The 25606-nt window shown below is 35.6% G+C and overlaps 1 protein-coding gene across 2 annotated transcripts in view; it reads left to right on the forward strand.

Moving 5' to 3' along the window:
* Window positions 1–850: 850 nt before the first annotated feature.
* The window catches only part of LOC132273665 (uncharacterized), a 29814-nt gene continuing 5058 nt past the window's right edge, over window positions 851–25606 (forward strand). Inside the window, exons 1-10 of one of the 2 annotated variants that reach the window (XM_059774665.1) lie at window positions 851–1781; window positions 1858–1900; window positions 2682–2803; window positions 9783–9890; window positions 14971–15115; window positions 15231–15322; window positions 17307–17400; window positions 17531–18023; window positions 21568–21710; window positions 22009–22361. In XM_059774665.1, the coding sequence (XP_059630648.1) occupies window positions 1605–1781; window positions 1858–1900; window positions 2682–2803; window positions 9783–9890; window positions 14971–15115; window positions 15231–15322; window positions 17307–17400; window positions 17531–18023; window positions 21568–21710; window positions 22009–22361 (1770 nt within the window). In that variant the 5' untranslated portion in view covers window positions 851–1604. The remainder of the gene's footprint in view (window positions 1782–1857; window positions 1901–2681; window positions 2804–9782; window positions 9891–14970; window positions 15116–15230; window positions 15323–17306; window positions 17401–17530; window positions 18024–21567; window positions 21711–22008; window positions 22362–25606) is intronic. The other variant, XM_059774664.1, reaches the window with a different exon arrangement.

The raw sequence follows: 25606 nt of genomic DNA on the forward strand, positions 1-25606 counted from the left end.
AATTGGAAGTTTAAAACCTTTATTCTCAACTATTTTGTAGTATTTATCACGAATAAAATTTTCAGAATTTTCCACTCATTTTTCCACAATTTAATAACACTTCACAAATAACCAAACAAAACTAATAACCAAACAAAACTAATGAAACAGAATTTAATACCAGAATTTAATATGATTCAATTATATTAAACCTTTGAGTTTGGAAAGGAATAGAGAGAACCCTGTCAGAAAACCTTTGGAAATAACCCTCTAAATTTGGAAAGAAGAAAAGTTAGGGCAGGGATGAAGAGCTCTTTCTTTTTTTGGAAGAAAATATATTTTCTTTCTATATTTTGGGAGAGAAGAAGAAAGAAGAATAGCATTGAAATTTAGGATTTCTTTTTTTGGAAGAAAATATATTTTCTTTCTATATTTTGGGAGAGAAGAAGAAAGAAGAATAGCATTGAAATTTAGGATGTTCAAATTGAATTTTCAAATTGACGCTGAAATTGAACAGTAAAGTATTCTGATTTTGTATATGTGTGTATGTATATAATTTTGTATATGTGTGTATATGTAATATTGTATATTTTTATAATATCTATTTTTATCAAAACACTGTTTTCTTATTTTTTTACTGCCGCTACCGTAGGAACCGATCCTAACAGGACTCCCGTTTGACACGAGATGATTTCAGTCCGTTGAGATATAGGTATACAGCACTTAAATAGGTATGTATATATGCATATATGTAGGTAACTGGTAACAACAATGAATTTAGGAATCCCCTTGGAGTTACCTCTATCAAATGGGATAGGAACTTCATGTATTCAGCGGTAAGTTTTGAAGCGGTCTAAAAAGCCCCACATGAAAAAAAACGAAAATGAAAAAAAAAAAAAAAAAAGGAAAAAGAAAAAAAACAAACATGGTTGATATCCATACAAGTAGTACTCAAATGTCCAGTCCCGTCGTCCATTATTAATCGTTCACTCGAAACAAACGCATATAATAAGACCTTCCCGCCCGCGCTTCCGTTTTTTTTATATCACACACAGAGAACCTAGCGCCCCTAATTTCCCCAATTCAGAGCTCAGAGAACTCCATAAATCTCTCTCTCAACCGGGCTGTCATAATTTAACCTTAACGTGTCAGGGCAGTACGCCTTGAACCTAAATCATTCCTCACCGCTAAGCTTAGTTTTTCGCGCAGCTTGCTCATAGTTCAGGTCCCACTTGTATATCTTATATGACCCTTAACGCACGAGATAGCCCTAGCTGTATATTTTGATTTGGAGGAGCTATTTCCGTCTTTCTTGTTTCTCAGCACACTGATCACGCTGCCAACAAGCTTCACATTTGGATGAATGTACAACAACATCTCTGAAAATGGCTGACTGGTTCATGAATGTGCAGATTTTTCTCTCTTCGATGGTGGGAGATAGCAGCCCGGCCGAAAACTCGATCTAAGTTGAGAAGACACCCATCGATGTCAAACATCTCTCTGATCTATTGAAGTTGAAGACTAAAATGAGTCAAATAGAGGTTCCACCTGAACCGCAATCACAAAGGGCAGCGAGAAGGACGTTGGGGATATATACACACACTCTATACACACATATATGAAAGATGATGACGAAGACGTTCAAAGGAGCGAATGTGTTCATTTCTCGAAACCTAGTGCCGCCCGAAATCTTTGATTCGCTTCACGACGCTCTCAAGCACAACGGAGCTGAGGTTTTCCTCTGCTCCGATCCTTCGCGAAACGGCCCAAACGATTACCATATCATCTCCTCCAACGACCATGTACCAAATCACAATTCATTTCACTTGAACTTCAGTCTAATTTTCCGTTTCTGACAGACAATTCTTTGATTTGCAGGAGAAGTTTGACGATCTCAGATCTAAGGGCTGTAATTTGCTTGGTATGGTTGCAACTTTATCCTCACAATTTCGTCAAAGATTGTCACTTTGTTTTCCCCTTTTAAGTCTCCACTGTGATACTTAGAGTTCTGTATACCCTGATGTTAAGTATTTCAAATTGTTGGTTTTGGATTAGAGATTACTTTAATATATTTATGTAAGTGTCATTTGTTATTTTGTAGTTTCCGTTGTTTTCTTGAATTTATTCAATTGTTGGTGCTGTTTTCTTTTTTATTTCTCACATTATTTCCAAGAGTCAAACAGACACTTTCATGATTTAGTGCATATATTCTTTCCCCACAAATGTATATAATTAAACTCAACTCAACAAAGCCTTTTCCCAAACACGTATAACTACAATTGTAAATTTTTGTATACTTGAATTAGCTGTCAGGTGTCCTGGTGAGCAGGAATGGTCATGGTTTTCAGTAACCAAATTGTGTGATTGATTATGTCAAGTGTCCTATAGTGATTTTCGAACACACAGTCATCAATTTGGGATAGCAGCATGTGCATTGAAATGGTCCATTAAATTACTGTTCTTCATGTCTAAGTTGTTTAGAATGAGAGGGACTGTTACATAAAAAGGTGTTAAGAAAAGATGCTAGATAGCCTATCTGGTAAAGTCTTTAATAAGTCATATTAGAGAAATGAGATAGAATCCCACCTTCATCTGTGTTAGGGGGGGATTTGGGTGGTGAGAGGGCTACTTCATGTCCATTAGCCCAAAGAAAAGGGGGTTGTAAAAAATGTTGATTTTGATGTATATTTTATTTTGTTCAGGTCCTCAATGCGTGCTTTCCTGTGCAAAAGAACACAGAGCACTGCCTAATCAAGGGTTCACATGTTGCCTCGCAATGGATGGGGTCAAATTACTGGCATCTGGTTTTGAGATGGATGAAAAGGTATTATTCTTGTGCTTGAACATATTATATTATTATTGATGTTTAGGTTTAAGTATTAGACACATTTAATGCAAGTAGTCAATCATAGGCTCATGAACTTTGGAAGAAACAAAATCCAATAAGGTTTAGACAATTTGATCTAGCAACTATGACTGCATATGATGTAGAGTTTGTCAATAATGGCTATTTACAGAGAAGGAAAAGCTACTTAATGTTTTAAACAAGTTGTGCTTTTTTGAAACTGGAGCCTATTATGAAGCACGCAATTAAGGGCCTTACATGTTGTATGTTGAGGCAATTTAGTGGAGCCTTTGACGAGTCTAGGGTTCTTTGTGGTCTAGGGGCGTCTTTTGACAACTGTGATTCCTTTAAGCTCTATATTATGATGAATGCATGACTTACATGTTTGTTGAATCTTGCAATTTTGAATACAAAATTTTTACTATTTAAGCCTTATACTCCTATAATCTGTATGTCCAATATTATTTGATCTTATTGTTGCATAATTTAACTTTAAAACACTAGCTATAATTCAGGTAGGATGTCTTACTCCTTCATTACTAGTATGTTTGGATAAACTGGAAGGAAAAGAAAGGGTAGGACAAAATTAATGAGGAGAATTTACCCGCTATTAGTTGAGTATCTCTTGTTTCTCATCTTATATGAGAATCATAGGGAGAAAAAGAAGGATCATATTTTTTTTGAGGAGCAAGTGTTAAATGAGAATTTACTTGTAATTTACTTATTTCCATGATCTTTCCCTCCATTTTCACCTACTTTTTGGGAGGAAAGCAAAAAGACTTTAAAGGGTTAAGAAACCTCGCCTTTACCTTCCTCAATTTTTAACTGAACATTGCCTTTTCCTTCCTTTTATTTTCCTTCTTTTCTTTCCACCTACCTCACTCCTAACACAACGTAGGGAAAGGTGTAGACCGTGTAGGTTTGAAGTCCCATTCCCATCAGGTGTGGGGCTTTGGGTAGGGTGGCTTCCCCTCCTTCTGCAGCCTATGCAGTTAGACTAAACAAGAAAGAATAAAGAATCTGGAATGGTCAGCAATAAATGCTATTTATATACTGATGAGACTAATGAAAAGATATTTTTGAGAAAAATAACGATCATTATGTGATTTTTATAGATTTGAAGAATGCTTATGGTGGAGTCTCTAAATATGTGATATGGTAAAATTTAGAATAGAAAGGAGTCACAACTATATAGATTGACATGGTTAAGAATCAAATAATGGACCTGTGACTATGGATAGTTAGAACAGTTGTGGGAGAAGAAGTGAAATTCCAGTAACTTTATGCGTACACACCAAAAATAAGCATTAATCCCATATCTTTTTACATAATTATAGATGAATTGACAAAACACATTCTAAATGAGGTTGATGATATATCATCTGGGTTGATAAATTTTTTTAATTGATGAAATTAGAGTGGAAAAAGTGCTAAATTAGAGGTATAGTAAGAAGCTCTAGACTCGAGAGGGTTTAAGATAAGTTACACCAAACTTGAATATATGAGATGTAACTTTAACTTAAATAGAAATATAAGTTTGGATATATTTGAGTACTCAATTGTTACTAGATTCTAAAAAGCGATATTTTTGTTATGTAGGCTTGATTATTATTCTCACAAAGAGAAAATGAAGATGATGTTAGTTATAAAATTAAAGCAGGATGAATTAAATAGAGGAGTGCCTTTTTTTTTTTTTTTTTTTTTTTTTTTTTCTCTCCATAGTTGGTACTCACACACACGTCTCTATTGAGACTTGAACCCAAGTAAGAGGCTGATACCGCTAGGCCTTGGCCCGTTGGTATAGAGGAGTGCTTCTAGCAGATTGTGTGATGACATTACGTCTACAATTGAAAGATAAATTGTGAGCATTCTTAGAGCTGCTATATGTAGTAGGACAAAATGTTATTCAGTTAAGAAACAATTTTTTCAAGAAATGAGTGCCAAAATGCAAATATTGATATGGATGTGTGGCAAGACAAGAAAAAATGAAATTAGAAATGAGCACAATTCTGAGAGAATTTTTATCTTATCAAAAACCTGTCAAATAACACACCCACCCACTTTTTCCGTATGGGACTTGAACCTTGACCTTCCACTTTGGGAGGTAGAGGAGATGCTACTAGGTCACAAACCTTTGTGGTATTTCTGAGATGATTGAAGCAGCAACCATCGGTGTTAAATGACATGAAATTAATTAAAATGGTTTCACCATGTGCAGGATGACCAATAATTGCTATAGTGAGGAAAATTGGCGTGGTTCATATTGAAGATAATGTTAGGGGAAGGGGAAGACAAAACTAATATGGTTAAATAACAAAGATAGATATGATAGCAAAAAAATATGATGAGACATGTTCCACTAATGTTATGACCTCCGATGAAGCGGAATGATGAAACAAGTTTCATGTGATTGACCTCAAATGGTTGGAAAAGCTTTGTTGAGTTGAAAAGAGTATGGTCATTTTAGTGACTAGTCTTGTATTGGCTTGGAATGGGATTATTGGCTAAAAATATATGAACTGTAGAATGTAGTGTTGGCCATTTCTTTCTACTGGTGTTATAGTAGGAGGGATGCAAATGAAGTAATGAACCAAGTTGTTCTTGAATAGTTGGGGCTTGGTTTGTCAATGAGCTTGTTCAAGCCTTTTTGATTAACAAATGAGTCGAGCTTGACCTTGATTTTCAAGCTCGTTTCATAAATGAGCTTAGCTTGAACAGACCCACGATCGTGAACAGACCCTCTTGTCTTTTGCGTGTTATGCAAACTAATCTTCCTTTCCTCATCAGTGCATCTATGTATCTTCATTGTACGTGTTGTGCAAACTTAACTGGCAGGTTGAAGAAACGATATCTTTCTAAATGGGGGCACTTAACCCTTATAAAGAGTATCCTTTCAAGTCTTCCTACCTACTATCTATTGTTATTCTAGATTCAAGTAGCAGTCGTGAGGAGGATCGTGCATTTGTAGAGGAACTTTTTGTGGGGAGGTATGGGTGATGAGTTTGAGTATAATTTCGTGAACTGGGAGAGGGTGTGTAGTCTATTCAGATTGAGGGTTGGGGGTTAGGAGGTTGATTCTTTCAACAAAACTGTGCTAAGCAAATGGCTGTGGAGGCTTGGGTCAGAGAGGGATAGGCTTTGGGGGAGAGTCGTTTGGAGTAGATATGGAGAGGATTGGGGTAAGTGGTGCTCTTTGGAGGGCCTGGTGGGTGTATATGTTTTGAAAATTCATTCCACCCTATATGTTTTGGAAATTCACTCGAAAAGGGCTTTGGGGGAGAGTCGTTTGGAGTAGATATGGAGAGGATTGGGGTAAGTGGTGCTCTTTGGAGGGCCTGGTGGGTGTATATGTTTTGAAAATTCATTCCACCCTATATGTTTTGGAAATTCACTCGAAAAGGGTGGAATGAATTTTCAAAACATATTCGCTCTAGGGCGAGAATTAGGAGGCATATCCGATTTTGGACAAATCATTGGTGTGGGGATCGGGCTATTGCTAGTGTCTTTCTAAGACTTTATAGAATTGCGGTGGAGATGATCTCGGTCATGGACAGTTATCGGCTTGATGGTGGAAGAGTGACTTCGGATGTGCAGTTTTGGAGGTAGTTTCAAGATTGGGGGAAGGAGGAGATCATTGGCCTTTTGGATTTGCTATATAGTTAGAGGTTGATGGAGGAGGGTGTAGACGAGTGGTCTTGGGTGGACTCTATCAATGGTAGATTTGAGGTGCGCTCTTTCTACAAGCGGCTGATGGGCTTTCAGGGTCCCTCCTTCCCATGGAAGGTAGTTTGGTGCAGAAAAGCCTCCATTGAGGTGACTTTTTTAGGATGGATGGTGGCTCTAAGGGGAATTCTGACTATTGATAATCTGAGAAAGAGGCGAAAGATAATGGTGAAGCGTGTTACATGTGCAAGAAGGATGAAGAGACAGTGGATCATCTTCTTTTACATTGCTCGGTTGTTAGAGTTATGTTGTTTTGAGTCCATTGGCTGTCACCGGCTTCCACACAGAGCATGCTCGAGTCTTGGAGGAGTTGTATAGTGGGTCCTTTGGTTCGTGATGCTTGGTGGGTGGTTCCTCTGTGTGTGGTGGGGCTCGTGGAGGGAGAGGAATGGCCTTGGTTTTTTGTTATCTCTGGTGCGCTCTCCTTCTGAGCACTTCTAATGAAGGCTTACTTATCAAAAAAAGAAAGAAAAAGAAAGTCTATTCTCTTATTTTTAACTAATGGGCACCATTTCTCCTTCCATGTTGATTATTAAGCTTATATCTTCTTATCACTCCAATTATCCATCTTAACATTCTCATTTCAATTACACAAATGCAATGTTGTTGTTTCTTTTTTTATGCCCAAGAATTCAAATCCATCCATCACCAAAGGAGTCCAAGATGAAGTCACCTCTTCATCTACTCCCATCCTTGAGACATCATATGAACAAAGAGCTCCATTTCCTCAACGTCTCAAGGAACCCTCCTATTTTGGCAAACAAGGGGAGAAAATTCAAGACATGATGGAAGTCTTCAAGCAAGTAAAAATCAATCTACCTCTCCTCGATGTCGTCAAGCAAATCCCTCCATATGCGAAATTTGTGCACATGTGAGACGTGAAGTACACTATAGATGAATAACCACCAACAAAAGCCAAACTGAACAATGATGTGGACCACATATGCCAAAACATGAATAAAAAATGCGAAACTCCCCCAAAAATATCAATTCCCAATCATACATGATACAATAGTCCACTAAATATGACATGATATGCAATACGAGTCCATAAATTCCATAGAAGCAATATCATTGCAAAATAAGCTCATGCTCTTAACTACATCATTTATGCCTTGTTCGGTAGGAAAGAAAAAATTTGGATGGAAGAGAGAGAAGAATGGATGGATAAGACATCCCAAGAGAAGAGATTGTGTATTTCATTCTTTTTGTTCGGTTGGATGAAAGAGAAGAGAATAAACTTATAAATTACTACTATGTTCGTTAAAAGGGAGGAAAGAGAAATTTTAATCGTTTTTACCATTATATCCAATAAGATTTATAATATTGTAATTTATAGAGTATAGTACTATAATTTAAATCTTGTATAATTTAGTATAGTATTTAATTTAAAACTTCTATAATAGTCCCGTTGTCTTCCCTCATTTCTTCTGCCCATTTTTGGGCTGATGAAAATTTGTAAAGGAGGAAGGATGGGTCATCTTTCCTATTCTCCTTTCTTTCCTTGTATCATCTCTGCTGAACAAAGGAAATTCATTCCTTCCTTCCTATTTTCTCTCCTCACCTCTTCCTTCCTTCCTGCCGAACACAGCATTAAGCACAAAAAGATTTCAAATATGGCAAAAAGATGAACAAAATTTCAAAGTAACCCAAAATTTGCAATTCTATTGCCTTACCCAAATGGCACATTGTCATCAATGTGCAATGAGAAAAAAAAAAAAAAAAAAGATAATGAGATAGAACAATATTACCATGGCACTGAGGAGTGTCAGAAAAGCAAACCAAACAAGTAATGGAAAGCAACAAGCAAGGTGGCACACCCCCAAACTTGTAACCAAAAACCTGTCAAGATAAACAACTCGGGACTACCATGTAAGAGTAAACATGTCCCCCCATTGGGGTAAGAGAATAAACATCATCATGCAAAAATAATAGACAGCAAGAATACGAGAGCCATAGAATAAACACACCAAAATAGAATAGTGTGATATCATAAGACATTATACTCTATATATTAGGCCTGATGAGTGATGACCATTCTATAAAATTTTCTTGTAACTTATTTGACTTTTCTTCTTCTTCTTTTCTCTTATTTTTATTTATTTTTTAATAAAAAAAAAAAATTCAAATTGGGCACCACATACTCCATTTTGCGTAAGGCTTATTTACATCCAGTTACTGGTTCTGAAATTTGAAAATTCATCCTGAACTGTCACATTGAAGTGGCTGATGGAATAGCATTCTTTTTATTCTGGAAAGATGCAAAAAATCATGGCACACTGTGGGTATTATAACTGTCAAACCATTACTCATTTTTATGAACGGTTTCAGATTTTGCATGGAAATTTGATTTTGCTTCTCTGTTATGAGTGACTCAAGCTGGAATAGGTAAAATAAAGTAATTAACATCCTGAATAAATTATGATCGGAACTCCAGAAACGGATCAACTACTGATAGTTGATGAACACTCACATATATATATATTTTAAGGGATTTATTCAGTTGATTCTCATGTGCCAAGGTTCAGTTTTTTGAATTTGGTGCACATTAACTTCAATTTGAAGGCGGATACCAATATCCATGTATACAATTTAAAACCCAGGTTCAGTTTTCTATATTAGATATTCAGAATGTGACTGTTAAATTCCCAACATTTAGACTGTTATTTATTATTATTATTTTTGGTAAGAAATTATTATTATTTTGCAACAGCATTTAGACATATGAGACATTAAAGATATCTCTGTTTGAAAGGGGGAGAACACTTGGCTGTTGTGTCTGTGACATTGCATATTATGAAATGATAAATTGAAGAATTGCCCAAGGATTTTATAATCAAAACATCTAATCAGATCCTTACTCGAAAAGGGTGATTTTCTTAATGATAATGTATTCTATATAGTATGGGAATTTTTTTTTTTTCTTAATTACCGTGGGAGTCTCTTGTTTCATTATAAATATTGTATATATTGGAACTTGAATGAGTTGAACTTGATATAACACTTCTGATCTTAAAAACAAGCATCCTTTGGTTGTATGTTAATATCAGTTTTTATACTTTGCAATGTTGGGCTCTGTAATGTCGGTATTTTTCTACAACCTTTCTTTTATGCTATATGGCACTGGACAAACTACCCCCCTGCTCTTATACATGATTCTCTTTCTGTCACTCCCTTCCCTTCCTCTTGAACCCTAACATTAGTGTTGATTCTTTGGTTCATGAACTTGTTGTAGGTTGAGATTGGAAGGTTGGTGACTTCTATGGGAGGAGTGTTGCATTCTAAGGCGTCTATGGATGTTAGCTTTGTTATTGTGAAGAATGTTTTGGCTGCAAAGTACAAGGTTTTCAGTTTTCCTTTCCATTTTTTCTATCAAGTGTTCTATTAAGTGTCCTACTTTCTCTCTTTCTGTGTTTAATAGCTGACTATCGTCTATCGTATGAGGAATGAGCTTCTAAAGTTTCCAAATCTCACACTCTAATGACTATAGTTATTTTCTTATCTTGTTAGATAGACTTAATTGCCACATTGGTTTATAAGATTGTCGGACCACTCTCTCGAGCTTTCCCAGGGGTGTCCATGTAGTGGGTTTCTGAGGGGTGTGGCCTTGTGGAGTTACTCTATCATGATCCCATACTAGAAAACCTTGTTTCATTACTTCCTTACCTCATGGTGATGCTGGATATTGACATACTATTACAGTTAATTTAGTGAGCTTAAGAGTAAGTAGGCAAATAGAAACAGAAGGATGAAATGAAGAAGCAGTCAATCATTAGTTCACAACATTTTTTCTGGCAAATTAATAGAGGATTACACTATCATGCGACCTTATAGAGGACATTCTTTAGTGTGTTTGAATGAACTGAAGTAATTTAATGGATTGTGATTGTTTTGTGCCTAAGCCGTTATGTGCAGGTTATGGGATTTGTATTGCCATATTTCTATCTGGGTCTTTGTGCAGCCTTGAAAGGTCTATTTCCTATTCTTTTCATTATTTCTGGGCTAATTTTTTAATTTTTGAGTAGATTCTATATTTGAATTTAAATGGATTAGATTTACCTGAGAAGAATTCAAGAGATCAGCATCTTTTATTTTATTTTATTTTATTTTTATTTTTTTTCTTTCAATTAATTGTTATCACCTTGTTATCTGGGTCTTTGTGCAGCCTTGAAAGGTCTATTTCCTATTCTTTTCATTATTTCTGGGCTAATTTTTTAATTTTTGAGTAGATTCTATATTTGAATTTAAATGGATTAGATTTACCTGAGAAGAATTCAAGAGATCAGCATCTTTTATTTTATTTTATTTTATTTTTATTTTTTTTCTTTCAATTAATTGTTATCACCTTTTTGCTGCTGTTATCTTCTCATTATTTCTCAATGATGATGTCTTCATTAGATGATCCTGTCAGCTTTTTGTACCCTTTTTTCTCCAATGCAGCAAATACTAATTTTAAGTCAATAGTGGATTCTAATCATGATCAATCTGTAGATCCTAATAGCTCACGTCTTCATTCACAGACCCTAAAATCTTCTGTTGTAACTTGATACTAATTGTAGTTGTCCATTTAATCAACTGTGGGGCACTGGATAACTTTTGAATACTTTTTTGGTTATTTATCAGAGGCTTTTTTTTTTTTTTTTACTCTGCCTTGCTGCAATCCCAATCCCCTCGTAAAGGATATATTATTAAATCTTCCTTATTGCAATCTTAATCGTTGTATCAATCATGACTGATTTCTTCACCTTTTCTTAACAAAGTAAATTTATTTCCTTCAGTTGTCAACTTGTCATTTTCACTAAATCTCTGCAAAAAAGTCAAAGATTGTTGCAGTGGAAGTATTATGGTTCTAAATTATAATTAACTGTCACAAAGATGACCAGGCGGGGTGTCTAAATTATAATTAACTGTCACAAAGATGACCAGGCGGGGTGGGGTGGGTGTGGCAATGTCAAGTGTTGGGCTTAAGTTTTACTATTATGAGTACTCACCGGTCCTGTAAGTCCTTCTATATATTTATTGATAAATAGATACTCTTAAAGTTTCACTCTCTGTATCATCTCAGAAGCTACTTTTAGATCAATATGACATTATGACGCATCGAACTCATGTAGAGGGCCCAGAACTACGTGTTTATGCTGGTCCATTTGATGCCATGTTGTTGATTCTATCATCCTTCATGCTTCCATGGGTTGAGTTCCATTTTGTAGTGCAAAATGAACTCTTCTGATTTGCAACAAAATTAAATTAAACAAGGACAAACGTATAAACACATGGCAACATTTGGAAACAATATAGTTGAACGAAATTTGATTCTGTCACTATCACCGATTTCTACATCTCTGCCATTCAGAACTCAGGTTCACTGTTGGTAGGTGACATACCAATTAAGAAGCTCAGGTTTGTTGTTTCTGTAGAAGTTTCTCTGAGTTGATTGTTAAACCCACTAGTCTGCGACATGTTGTGGCTTGAGAATTCAAACTTGGAGAACAGAACTAGATTGAAAGTGTGTTTAACTGAAGCATGGGAAACTTTGTCATGCATATAAAGGCTTTGACGAGTTCATCATAGTTGACAAGACAAGATCAAATCAAGCTATACATGCTACACAGTGGATTGAGGAAAGAGGTGGCTGTGGAGCAGAATATAGCCATGAAGGAAGCTAAATCCACAACACATTTGAAATCCACTTGTCACAATTCAATTCCATTGGAGAAATGTCTTCAATCAAGGAATCAACAATAGGACTCTTAGGGTTGCATTCAGTGACAGGCCTTCCAACAGTGAAGTTGAATCTGATGCATCAGTAAACTTGTTGAGGGGAGTGCATTCTGCACATAACTCATCACTTAAAGTGTCTTACTTGCCACAATTGGCAATCAGAGGCATGTAATTCCAGCATAGCTGGGAGGCTTTCTGAGTGGTGTGCAAATCCGTTATTGCAGGAAGAGGGCTTGATTGGTGTTTAGGGGTATAGAAATGGCAAAGAACAAGGATTTGTATAAAAATGGCAAAGAATAAGGACTTGTATAGAAATGGAAAAGAACAAGGACTTGGAAGTTGGGTCTTATGCCTGAAGAAGGGCATATGCACCAGATTGTTTTCAGAATATTATGCTAGTTGACATTCTGATGATGTTGGGCCATCTCAATAGCTGTTCATGCACAAAGCTTCATCATATATGCTTTTAAATAGATGTTGATAGGCATTGATGTGAACCTTTCAAAACCATCTAATGAGCCCATGGGCATTCCAGATAGGGTATTTAGTTGGCATCCTGGACATTAACCCCATTCATACTTTAAGAAATGCATGTGACTGGAGTACTAGCCATTCTTATGGTTGCAAAATGCCAAAATGGTAAAAACAATGGGCCAAAACAAGTTTGAACCATTTACACAAGATTTCCATAGTGGTAATGAATAGAAATTGATGGAAGAATTCAGAGTGGGTAATTGGATTATTAGGATCAACTATTTTTTCATTTCTCCTGATTTACTTTGACTGACTTGTTTGAAGGATTTCGGTGGGTGTCCTTTAGTAACCCCATGTAGCCCAATGATGATATTGAGCTGGAACTGTTGGGCTTTGGGCCAACCCCTGACCATTTGCTCTTTATGACCTTCAGATCATCTCTTTGAATATGTGCTGTTTGGGTTCTAGACATAAATTACCATGTCAACAAATGGTTTGACTTATAGGTTCGTGTTAGTTGGTGTTGTATCTTTTAATGATCCACGTAATACTTGTCATCTTCCACATATTGATGCTAACACTATTTCTCTTGCTTTCCCAAATTCTCCATACCAATCAATCTCGTGATCACACAAAGTTCATCTTCTCTACTTCGAACATCAATTTCTCTCCTTAATCTCTCAATTTCTATCCAAAGCAGAACACAGAGTGAGAAATATATATCTATATATATATATATATATATATATATATATATATATATGTATGTATGTATGTATGTATGTTTATATAAATTCAGTAGAGTTCTTGACCGTAAGCTAGAAACCCTAATCGCCTTTTTTAGCCAATATCGTTCTTTCTGCAAAATAAGATTTTTAATTTTGGTGAAAAAAGAAAATTGGATTAGGATTCTGTTAACATCAATAGATTGTTGATTATATGTAATAAGAAAAACATTTAATGACATTGATAATGACATATAATGCAACGCGTTCAACAGGTGAAAAGTCATTTAGGATAGTTATAAATGTATTGAATGGAAATATTAAAATTAATGTTTAAATTGTATAATTTATTGTTTTGGTTCAATTTTTTATTTATTTTTTATTTTTTATCATACTATTGTTCATGGTCGCCGCCACTAATGTAAATTTCTGGCTCCACTAATGTGGGTTTGAAGTTAAGGTGCCAATGTATACTTGAATTTCTCAATATCTTGGTCAAAACATTTTTATTTGGGTGAAATATTTTACCAATATAATATTTATTTTGTTATAAAAGTTTTCTACGCACATGTCAAGTTAGTCTTCTCAGGGTACACAACATACCCTCAATTGCTGTTCTGGGTTAAGTACAGAAACTACTGATGCAGGTTGGTTCCAAGTGACAATAATTGAAACCAGGATGTCCGTCTTATTAAGCGTGATCTTTGGCCAATTATATTAGTTATAAGTTACAAGTTTCACGTTCTGGTTCTGGAATCTGGAATATTAAATCTACTTATTATGAAATAATATATCTTATATGTAGTTGTGTCGTTGCCATGCCCTTTCTTACATTTTTTAGATTAGCTATTTGCTACACCATTATGTCTATGGCATGGTGTCTGTGGCTATGCTTCTTAGGGTCAGATGATTGCTTTATAGCGGTGGAGTCTGGTGAAAATGGCAGTTTGGTTGGTGGTGGCCACACCGATTTTTTTTATTATGGTGGTTGGTTTATCAATGGTTTCACTGCTCAATTCCTCACGTGGTTTTTTAAATAACACCTTGTTAGTTTGGGTTCAAACGAGGTATTTAAACCCTCCAAATCCCTCCCCCAAACCGGTCTTATAGCCCCTCTCACCTTTCTTGTCTGTCTTGTGTTGCTAGGAAATGGCTAAGCCTTTTTGAGCCCCCTCCCTCCTTCAAATCCATTGTGGAATTTTGGAAATCCTTTTGTAATCACCTAAAAGTGGGACTCATTACATTTTGTTGATTTTTCCTATTGTCAGTATGGTGTATGATAGTCTTGGAGAATCTTTCTACTAATAGGGTCTTTAACTCTTCTTTGTTGTTTTCTCCTTGACATTTGAATCATTCTTATGTTGACCATACAGCTAAGTATTCTTAGCTGGTAGGCATACATATTATGGTCTTATATATTTGCGTCTTACTTTTTCTTTCTCCTTTTCTTACTTCAATCGGACCCTAAATGTTTGTCTGATTTTTTATGCATTCAATTTGCAGTGGGCTTCAAACATTCTAAAGAAACCAGTTGTCACAATAAATTGGTTATATCAGTGCTGGAAAGAGCACCGTGTTGTTCCTCAGGACCTGTACAGGGTTCTTCCTTTTTCTGGATTGACAATTTGCGTCACCAGAATTCCTGCAGGTTGACAAGTTAGATAGAAGTTTTTGAAATTAATGGATCAATATTATCAATCTTCTGGTGTTGATTAATATATGTTATTTTTTCTTGTTAAGTTAATGTGCCTGTTTATCTTCAGATGAACGGAAGGAGATGGAGAAGATTATCATAGAAAATGGTGGCAAATATTCTGCTGAGCTGACCAAGAAGTGCTCACATTTAGTCTGTGATATATCCTACACATGATTTTATCAATGGTCATAGTTACTGCTCTGATACAAAAAATATAAAATTGGAACGAAGAGATGGAAGGGAAGATGGAAAAGGTATCTTTAGGGAAAGGAAGGAGCCTTTCCTTCATGTTGTTTAATTGAGTAGAGAAGAAATTAAGAATGAATGAAGAGATAGTAATGTGACTTGACCAATACACCTTTCGACAACCATAATAATTATAAAATAGAATGAAAACTTTTTTGTGAATGTGTAAGAAGTAAAAGAATGAAGGAATATGCTTTTCTCTTCTCTTCTCCATCTACTTTTGAGCAAAAGCTTTTTGGTGGGTCCAGAGGAGACATCCTTCCTTCGCCTTTCCTTTCTCTTAAACATTTCACTTAATCAAACAAGGGAGATCTTCTCCTTCCCCTTTTCACTCCCCACTTCTCCTATGCGTTCTCTACCCTACCAAATATAATATTATTTGGTCATTCTTTTTACTACTTCTGTCCTCAGGATTGTTTAGGATATTTTCTTCCTTGTAGCACCTTTAACACTAACCATATTCGTATATACTGTTGGTGTGACCACTGGACTTTGTTGAATTAGACCTACTTATCTTAGTTAACTTTCCACCATCCTGTCATATATTGATGGTACCTTTATTTATATTACCAATATATTTTTTTTTGTTTCGTTTCTATTCTATTTTCTCATATCAGTTATTCATCACACCATCCTAATTTCACCTGCCCTTATTTTGTGGCATTCAATTGTTAAATTGAGTGATATTTTGCAAAAGTATCTGCCTGTTCATAATAAAAAAATATTCTCAAACTCGGACCTTCCTTTTCATCCTTGTCAGTGCTAGGTTTTGGTATTTCACCAAGCAATGACCCCTAGTTGTGAAGCAAACATTTTTTCAACATTGATTTGCTTTATCCTCAGTTTGAAAAGGGGGGAATTTAGATTTAAGCCTGCCAAAACTAGGCTCCTCAACAGCAGTTCATTTTTTAATTTCTTTTTGTGTCAAAACCATTTTTTTTTTTTTTTGGATAAGTAAAAAAACCATTTTATTTTGATAGAAGAGTCACAATTAGTTTTTATTTTATTTTATTATTATTATTATTAGTTTTTGTAAATAAACTTGGTATACTGCTGTTAAACATAAGTCCATGGAACTGTGACTAAATTATGAGTCTGAGTGGATGCAATTTAATTATGAATAGGTGGCGACTTATCTGTTCATATTTTGCTTCAAGAATTTGCGTTCAATGTAATTCTTCATGTGCTTTAGTGTCCATTTTCTTCTTTATTACTATTATTATTTGAAGTGTTAAAATTCTTCAGTTGTTAAATTTTCACAAATTTTAGATACACTTTTAATTTCATTTCTGGACTTTTAGGGCCTTATGTTTTACTATTGATATCTGAACGAATCTTTAATTAGATTATTGCAACTACTCTATTGTTACTTGTTAACAACCATCTACTCCAAAAGCTTAAGCTGTTAAGGGTGTAACTTAAATATATAAATCCTTCATCGCGCCCCCTAACGTGCGGCCTTCTTTTGATTTACACGTGTTTTCAATTTTTTAATTAGGCTGACGGTGAGGTTTGAACTCGAGACCTTTGGTTCTGATACCATGTTAACAACCATCTACTCCAAAAGCTTAAGCTGTTAGAGAGAGTGTAACTTAAATATCTAAATCCTTCAACATTTCTTGTAGATGACTTTACTATATTGCTGTGCCATCTCTGTACTTTCCAATTCTCTTGCACCCCTTTGAGTGACAGTAAAAGGTTGCCTAAAAAACCTTTATTTGAATTTTCTCTATAATGGCTATGTTTGTGCTTTGTTATGACACAAATTATATTTTCTTCATTTTGAAATCATCTTATGACAGACTTTTCTGAGTACATCTTCCTGTCATATTTGAAGTTAAGGGTCCTTCAATATTATGTAAATATAGGAAACATTTGTCTCCTTGACTTTTAATAAGCTCCTGAAGGTGACAAATACAAAGTTGCCAAAAGATGGGGTCACATTCATATTGTTAGTCGCAAATGGTTTGATCAGTCTGTTGCTCGAAGAGGTAATGCTTTATTTTGATGGCACACTGTAATTTATGGTTATGTGTGAATTTCTTAACAAGATTACTTTTATTTCTCTTGCGAGGAATTCTCAATACGGTATTGACCTTATTATTTTTTTCTGATGAGTAGCATGTCTTAATGAGGAGTCCTATCCTCCACAAGGTGGTTCTGGGTCTTTGATCAATACTAGAAAGATTTTGTCGACAACGCAAAATAGCCAAGACAAGAGTATTGGAAATTTGCAACGTGCCCCTTCCTCGGTTGCTGCAGATTCAAATTTGCAAGATGTTTTATGTGCTGGGAGTGCAGATCCAGATCTAGAAGCTACACTCTCGCAGAACAAGTCATCTACATTTTCAGATGCTCCCATCTTCACGAAGGAGGATAGTGGTGCACCAGCTATGCAGCCTAAAAATGATACAAATTTTGATGGTTGTGTTGCCAATGACTCACAAACTGAAGACAATGATTTGTACTTGTCTGAATGCAGAATTTTGCTTGTTGGATTTGATGCATCTGAAATGCGTAAACTAGTCAACATGGTCCGAAGAGGTGGCGGTTCCCGTCATATGTCACTCAATGATAAACTGACACACATAGTTGTTGGAACTCCGTCAGAGAGGTAAGATCTTCTGAATTTATGTAAATTCTTGTTTATCAGTGCATTTCTTAACATTCTTCTTTCATGCTTCTTTTGAGAAAGTTTTCTAAAATTGATGCTCTAAGTGTGTTGGAACACATTTTTATTTTTTTTCCCCGAACGGTAAACACACATGTTTACATGCTTATGAAGTCCAATGTTGACATTCTATTTGAAAACTGAACCCTAAACATCCAATTGAGATGGTAGTTTCCAACATAGGACAATGGGGTAGACATAATGTTCTCAAATATCTAAACATGTTTATAGCAGCTATGTACTGAAGAACAATCTAGAATGAAACTAGTATTGATGATACAAAAGGTAAATTGTGGGAAGGATAGGTAATTTGATGATGTAGAATTCTAGGGCGGAGTCAAGGTTGAATACTTGGATGGGTACTTTTTAAGTGTTGTTAAGGCTCCATTTGATTAGATTGAAATAGCAAGAAATGAAAGAAATGGAATTCTTTTAAAAACTTTAGGAGTTTGAATAGCATGAAGAGGAAAATTTTGGGGAAACTAATTTTCATAACCACCTAACTTCCCATAAAATTTTCGTATAAGCAACCTAGGAAAGTTTTGATTTCTTGAGAAAGTTTGATGAATTTACAGTAATGCCCTTTACCACGAAAGAGTAATTTTCCATAACTTTATTGAAAAATTTCATGCTAATCAAATTCATGTTGGAAAATTTATTTTCTTTCATTCATTTAACTTTCTTTTACTTTCACTTTTCCCTATTAGTTTCCATCTAACCAAATGAACCCTAAGGTTTGTGGAGGGTAGCTTCCAATGAGTGTTCTCATGAAGAATGAGGAGGGAGAGGCATCTTTAGAGAAATTAAGGAGCAATGAAAAGAATATGGAATAGTCTTGATGCATAAAAGGGGAATTTAGTGTGGTTTTGTACCCATGTGAACAGTTAGATTGTCAAAGGTCTTTGAGACTAATGAAGGAACTTCCCGATTTTATTGATGTTATGCACTTCAATTTACCTTTCAAAGGGGGGTGATTCAGTAATTATCTACACCAACTTTTATTCCATCAAGCCAAGATTGGATTGGATGAAGGAATTTGCTGACTTCACTATTAATTGCTTTACCACAAAAGGCACATCTCACTTTGTACTTGTTATTATCTATTGGGCTACCAAATTTCAACGAAGTACAATCGTTCATCATCCTTGAGAAGATGGCTGAAATGACCATTGCTTGGTCAATAGGACTTATATTGGTATATTTCGTGTCTCAAAACTTAAGTCTGTTTTTTTTTTTTTTATTTCTAGTTTAGATAAATCTTTAAAAGTTATTTAGTGGCTGGTAGTTACCTCTTGGTCTTGGTTGAGGACGATGTAAGTTTCATTCAAGGGTAAAAGCATAATTTTCTACAGCAAGGGTATAAAGGTAAATTGACACTTTTAAACACTCACCAAAACTAGGGTTCACAGATTCATACATTACGACTTTGAGATTCATGATTTGATTTGGAAAATCCTAATTGATTTGCATATAAAGTGTTTTGGAAATTACCCGATTGATTGAGGTATTGATTGAGGTCCACTAGAGTTGCTTCCATCAATCGATGTGTCTCTTGATTGATTGAGCAGTGTGAGATAGCAGTTTCCTTTTCTGCTTAAAACACTGAAAAATCCTATTCTTTCTACAACGCTATTTTGCCTATATATACACTTATTGTAGGGCAAATCCTATATAAACAGAGAATACATTGAGAGATGTATATTATCGTTAACAATAGAGTGCATAGTTTTCTTTTAGCATCCATCATGTGCATTAGTTGGTGAGTGTTATTAAAGTGTGTTTACGACAGAATCGCTGTGGAGCAAATACAAGCTAGTTCAACACAAACATTTATTCATTCAAACCAACATTGGATTGGATGACTAGTCATTGGAGATCGAATCACTGGTTGGAGAAATGGATCATGTTAATGGCGGAGCTGTTGACGAGTGGATTATGTGCCTGGAGACTTGAGTGGAGAGTTTGGTGGATTAGTCTGTGTTAAGAGGTAACTAGATGTTCTTGGCTTAGAGAACTGTTAACCAGGTTGTAATACTTCTTTCTCATAGTGCATTTGGTTTGCTTGAACTAGGTCCATGGTTTTTCCCACTTAGGTTTTCCACTTTAAAGTCTTGGTGTCCAAATTCATGCTTTTTACTGCTTTAATCTATCACTGCTTGATTGGTATGTTAATTAGCGTGTTGCATTGAATAATATTTAATATTTAGTTTTAATTGAATTTAAAATTCTGGTAACTTTAGTTGAGATTTAAAAAGCATTTAAAATTGGTTAAAGTCTATAGCAAGATCTATTCACCCCCTCTAGGTCTAGATCATGGACCTTGCTTAACTTTATATCAGAGCCTAGGGTTTTGGTCCTTACCCCATCAACCACATTTATATGAAAACGTACTATTGAGAACAACAGGGGTGACATTGTTTTTCCCCCAAGACTTGGATGGGACCTCACAGATAACAAGCAGCATAATCACGTCGAGTCTACAGACTTGAGATCACCATGACAATTTCTCTTTTCCAAGACCATCCTCCCTTAAATGAGAGAAACCAACTTTAGGGAAAGTTCAATCCTGAATCCTACTAGGAGAAGTCCACAGGTCTTAGAATGTGGGTTAGCACCTGAACACTTAGATGACCTAGACGATATTGGACTATTTTTTTGCCATACAAAAAATAAAAAAGGAGAGGGGCGAGCCTTGGTGCGACAGTAAGGTTGCTCCATTGTGACCCAGAGGTCATGGGTTCGAAACAAGGAAATAGCCTCCTCGCATGCAGAGAAAAGGCTGTGTACATCTAACCTCCCCAGACCTTGCAATGGTGAGAGCCTTGTGCACTGGGTTTTCCCCACCTTTTTTAAATAAAAACAAAAAACAAAAAATCGAAAGGAAGCAATGTCATGTCTTGCATTCCATCTAGGAAAAGATGATTGGAAATGTGCCAAAATATTTTGCACATTTATCAAAATGTGGGGATAATGTCTGTAAAATCATCATTGAGAAAGGAAGTTCGATAAACATAGTGTCCAAATTGGGTTTCGCTAGAATAGATCTTCGACTTGAATCTCACCAACAACCATATTGGTTGGCATTGGTACATGAAACTTCCTTAGTTGTCTTAGAGAGTAGTTTAGATTTAGGATTAGATTTGGTGCGCAGTCTTACCTACTGATTTAGCCCACATATTTACTAAGATCTGTACTATTTTGTGATGCTTGACTTTCTTAGTTTGTTTATTCATTTGGATTCAGGAATTTGAAGCAGATTTGTGTTGCTGACTTAAGCTAGTGAAATTGGGTACTATTTATTTTGTGGGAAATGTCTTTTTAACAATATTGTTGTACTTGTACCTGATACACAATCAATTCATGTATAATTTGCAACCATTTGTTTTTTTTTGGATATACCTTTCATTTGTGCGAACGGCCCAACACTGACTCAAAGGTCATCCTGTTTAAAGTTTAGCAATTCTCACATGCTTAATCAATTATGCAGTGAAAAGAAGGAGGTAAGGCGCCTTGCAGCTTTGGGTGTCATTCATGTGGTCAGAACCACGTGGCTTGAAGATTGTGATCGTGAAAAGAAAGAACTTCCGGTGCTCCAGAGGCACAATGCTTATGATTCACTTCTTCCAAAAGGTTTGACAACCATTTCATGAAATTTATAAATTGGTTTTATTTGTTGCCCTGCATTAATGTTTTTGCCCTATCACTATGGATGTCGCTGTATGTTTTCGTGAAAAGCAGACATGAGATAACAAATCCGGTCTTTCACTAAGATTTTGAATAGTGGTCCCGAATTCAAGTTGATTATATTTTGCTGCTTGATTAGCATAAGTTATATGGCAGTGAGTTTGCACTTGTGGTCAGTATGTGTTTTGTGCTTCTCTATTTGGCACCCTCATTTTGGTTTTTAAGTGAATTTCCTATTTCGTAGATACTGTATTTTCCATTAAGGGAGCTGCAGTGGGCATGGCTGGTATGAAACAAGTGAAAACCTCTAGTGTTCAGTCCATCGTGCCAGATAATCAATTATGGGAAAATATGAATTCCGGATCTGAAATTTCATCGGAGAAACGCAAAGAACCAGAAGTTATCATGAAAAGTATTTCCTCTCTGAAAGCAACAGTAGTATCTGCCAAACAAAGCCAGCATTCTGTTCTAAATGGCAATGATAAGGGTCAACAGGAGATGCAACATGGTTCCAGCAATGAAATTCGGGATGGGAATTCATCCAATGTATTCAAGGGGAGGCTATTTTGCTTTTCAAGTTCCTTTCCTGAAGATAGGGTAAGCTCTTCAATTATTAATTTTTATTTTTTTATTTTATTTTTTTATAGATTAGCAAAGCCTTTGATGTAGAAATGTTTGAAGTTGATGGTAGTTTTCGCTACTAAACAATTATTGCTCGGGTGAGATTCAGATAATTTAGAAGCTGAAGTTATATTTACAACATATTTTACATGTCAAAGTCTTTTGAAAAATCATTTAAATTCGTTGACAGCATTCATAGTCTTCAGGAGTTGAAGGCAATAGTATCCTATAATGTTGCAAAAGAAATTTATGCAGAACATATATGTGATATTTTAGATGGTGGAAGTGCTCGCGGGTGAGCAAATGTGATGCATTTGATCATTATGCTTGGATTTTGGTGTCATGCAAATGATCATCTTTTCCATCCATATACTTGACTTTTTGTGGGATAGCAAGCCTGCATCTTGGCATCTGAAAGATGCCTATATGGAGTATGGACAAAACTTGTGGCTTTTTAAACTGAATGTGCTCTATTTTATTGGCTCTTAGAAGGCTACATAATTTCTTTGAATTTTTTTAGAAGTTTGGTGAGCTGTATATCTTGCAAATGACAAAATCTAATTATTGTCCTAGTAAGATTCCATGAGGTACGGAAATTAGAAATTGTTCTCTTTAACTTTTTAAGTCTCTGTGAAGCATACACATTCGACATTAAACATTAGTGGTACATCTTAAAATGTGATTAGGAAATGCCTTATTAACACTATAAATACAAATACAATTTAAGAGTTCCCTTTGTAGAGATCCACATGTTCTGTGTAACTAGCATGCTGAGTACTAGAGTAAGTCAAATTATTCAAACAGAGAGAGCAAGACAAATATATGACAAATTTCCCCCAGACAAGAAACATGGTATCCTGAAACTGATTTCAAATTCTATACAACCTTAGAGAGCAAGCAAGTCGAAGATAAAACTGATTATTATTATTATTATTGTTGTTGTTGTTGTTGTTGTTGTGTACAATGTTGGAGACAACTGGCAAAGGCCCCAGTAGCATTAGCTTTGACTCTACTTGAATGAAAGCTTTAGGAAACTTAAAATCGTGCTACTCAGGAGTGACTTATTGTGGATTAGGGTTGTGAAAAGCTTGTGAAGTTAGGATTGAAAGGGTGAAGACAAAAGGGATTTGAAATTGCATTAGGTTTCAAAGTATCTAGTTGAAGAAGATGGGAAGAAGAAGAAGAATCTAAGAGTCCACCTAGAATTCTTTAGGAATCCACCATCTAGGGTCGCACATCACACCATGTTTCATAAGCTTTCCTCAGATTCTCTCTCAATAGAATACCGACGTTCTTTTGGTTCGTCTTTTTTTCCGTCTTCCTCTTTTTCTCAGCCTTCTAAGTCAGCATTCCGATCCCATGCTCTGACACAGAACAGTCGCCAAGGAACCTCAGAAATGTCACAAGGGAAGCTCTTCAATGGCCATCCGAACCTAGGGAGCGTGCATCTGCGTCGCCCTAAGTAGGCATGCTTTTAGGACCACTGGAACTAAAGGGGCTGTCCGCGTCAACCCAATCCTTCCTATCCGTTGTGGGACACCTCCTACCTAACCTTCGGTCTAGTACCGAACCACCTAACCTTAAGACGTAGCCTGGCCCAAGTGGCGCCTACTGTCCACTATGCATGGGTCAGCTCCTGAATTGAAAAATTACGTAGATGTTTGTAGGCTGTTGGACTACTCTTAATTACACTAGGACTAAGACTATAGTACGGAACTCAGAAACTGAAGTCTAAAGACCATTATATACTTACTAAGGACTCCATTTAGAAACCACTAACATGACCCAAAATTAGACCCATGGCCTGCTACAGTCCATGTCCAGTAATTTGAAAAGTAACAGAATATTATTAGTCTTAAAATCTAGTAAAAAAATAAAATACTAGTAGCATAGTAACCTAAAATAAACATTACATAAGATATGGATTAACCAAAACTTGATTGGAAAAGGTTCTTGTTGTGCTTGATAGGACATTTCCAATTTGCCTCTTGTTATATTCTCTACATCACTACTCTATGTTGATTTGTCAAGAATAAAGAAGGCTTTAGGATGAGGACATGCCATGTAGCATGCTAATCAAACCCAAAATAAAATGCCATTTATACTTCCTTATGCAGTAATGAATTATAACAATAGCCTATGAGGGAAGTTTACTAAGTTCAAAAGCTGCTGAAAATTTCTTTTAAGAATGTCCATTGTTATGTGTGGCTTTATTATCTGAATAAACATTGATGATCAAAGAAGCCAAAAGATCAACCCAGTTTTGTTGATTGACTGCAATCAAATGTCTCAAATGTTCTTCCAAGAGACCATTCACATGTTCTGTCTGCCCATCAGTTTGAGGATGATTAGTCGTAGAGAAGTTGAGTTTGCGAGCTCTACGTTTGAAGCTTCAACACAGTTACTCCTTAGTAGCTCGTTGCTACAACTTTTCTTTGGCTCGCCCCTAACTCTAAAGAGGCTTACTCACTTCATTTGCTATCTCTCAGTAGTGGTTTCTTTGTATTTTTGTATCTGATCTTGAATAGCTTCGTTGCTTTCTGAAGAAGAGGAGTCTTCATGTTGCCGTTTCTTCGGCGAGGTTGATGGTTGAGGGTTCTGGGTACCGAAGGCGTACTTAGGTGAAGCTCCAATACCTATTCAGCAGTTGATAAAACCAATTCATTTCAAAGCAAACCACACAAAGAGGTGTAAGGTTATGTAATCAAACCACGTAAAAGTAAAAATGTCGTTGACCATATTAATAGTCTTGATATCATCCACATGATTTCTACATATCCAAAAATTAATAAAAATAAAACATCAACATGAATTCTGAAGGTATTGGATGGATATATAATAAAACCACATAAAAGTGATAATGTCGTCGATCATATTAAAAGTCTTGATATCATTCACATAATTTCTACATATCCAAAAATAAATAAAAATAAAACATCAACCTGAATTTTGAATATATTGGATAGATTATAGATATACTACACATCTCAATATTTTAATTTCCACTTTGATATTTCAAGCCATTAATTTAAATGTCTGTTGATCATTTGTTTGTTTGTTCACTATGCTGGAGTGCAACATTTGTTTTGTTGGAAGTGCTCTTTATTTTTTTTATTTACTTCTTGTATTGATTTTTATTGAGCCATTCCTCTTATCATTTAATCTATAGCCTTCGTTTGCTTCCAATACATTTGATTTTAAATTTTTTATACTTTGTCCAT

This window comes from Cornus florida, unplaced genomic scaffold (assembly GCF_030987335.1).
Source record: "Cornus florida cultivar Cherokee Brave unplaced genomic scaffold, ASM3098733v1 CherokeeBrave_3.0.0_Hap2_Chr09, whole genome shotgun sequence".
In the NCBI taxonomy this organism is placed as follows: Eukaryota; Viridiplantae; Streptophyta; class Magnoliopsida; order Cornales; family Cornaceae; genus Cornus; species Cornus florida.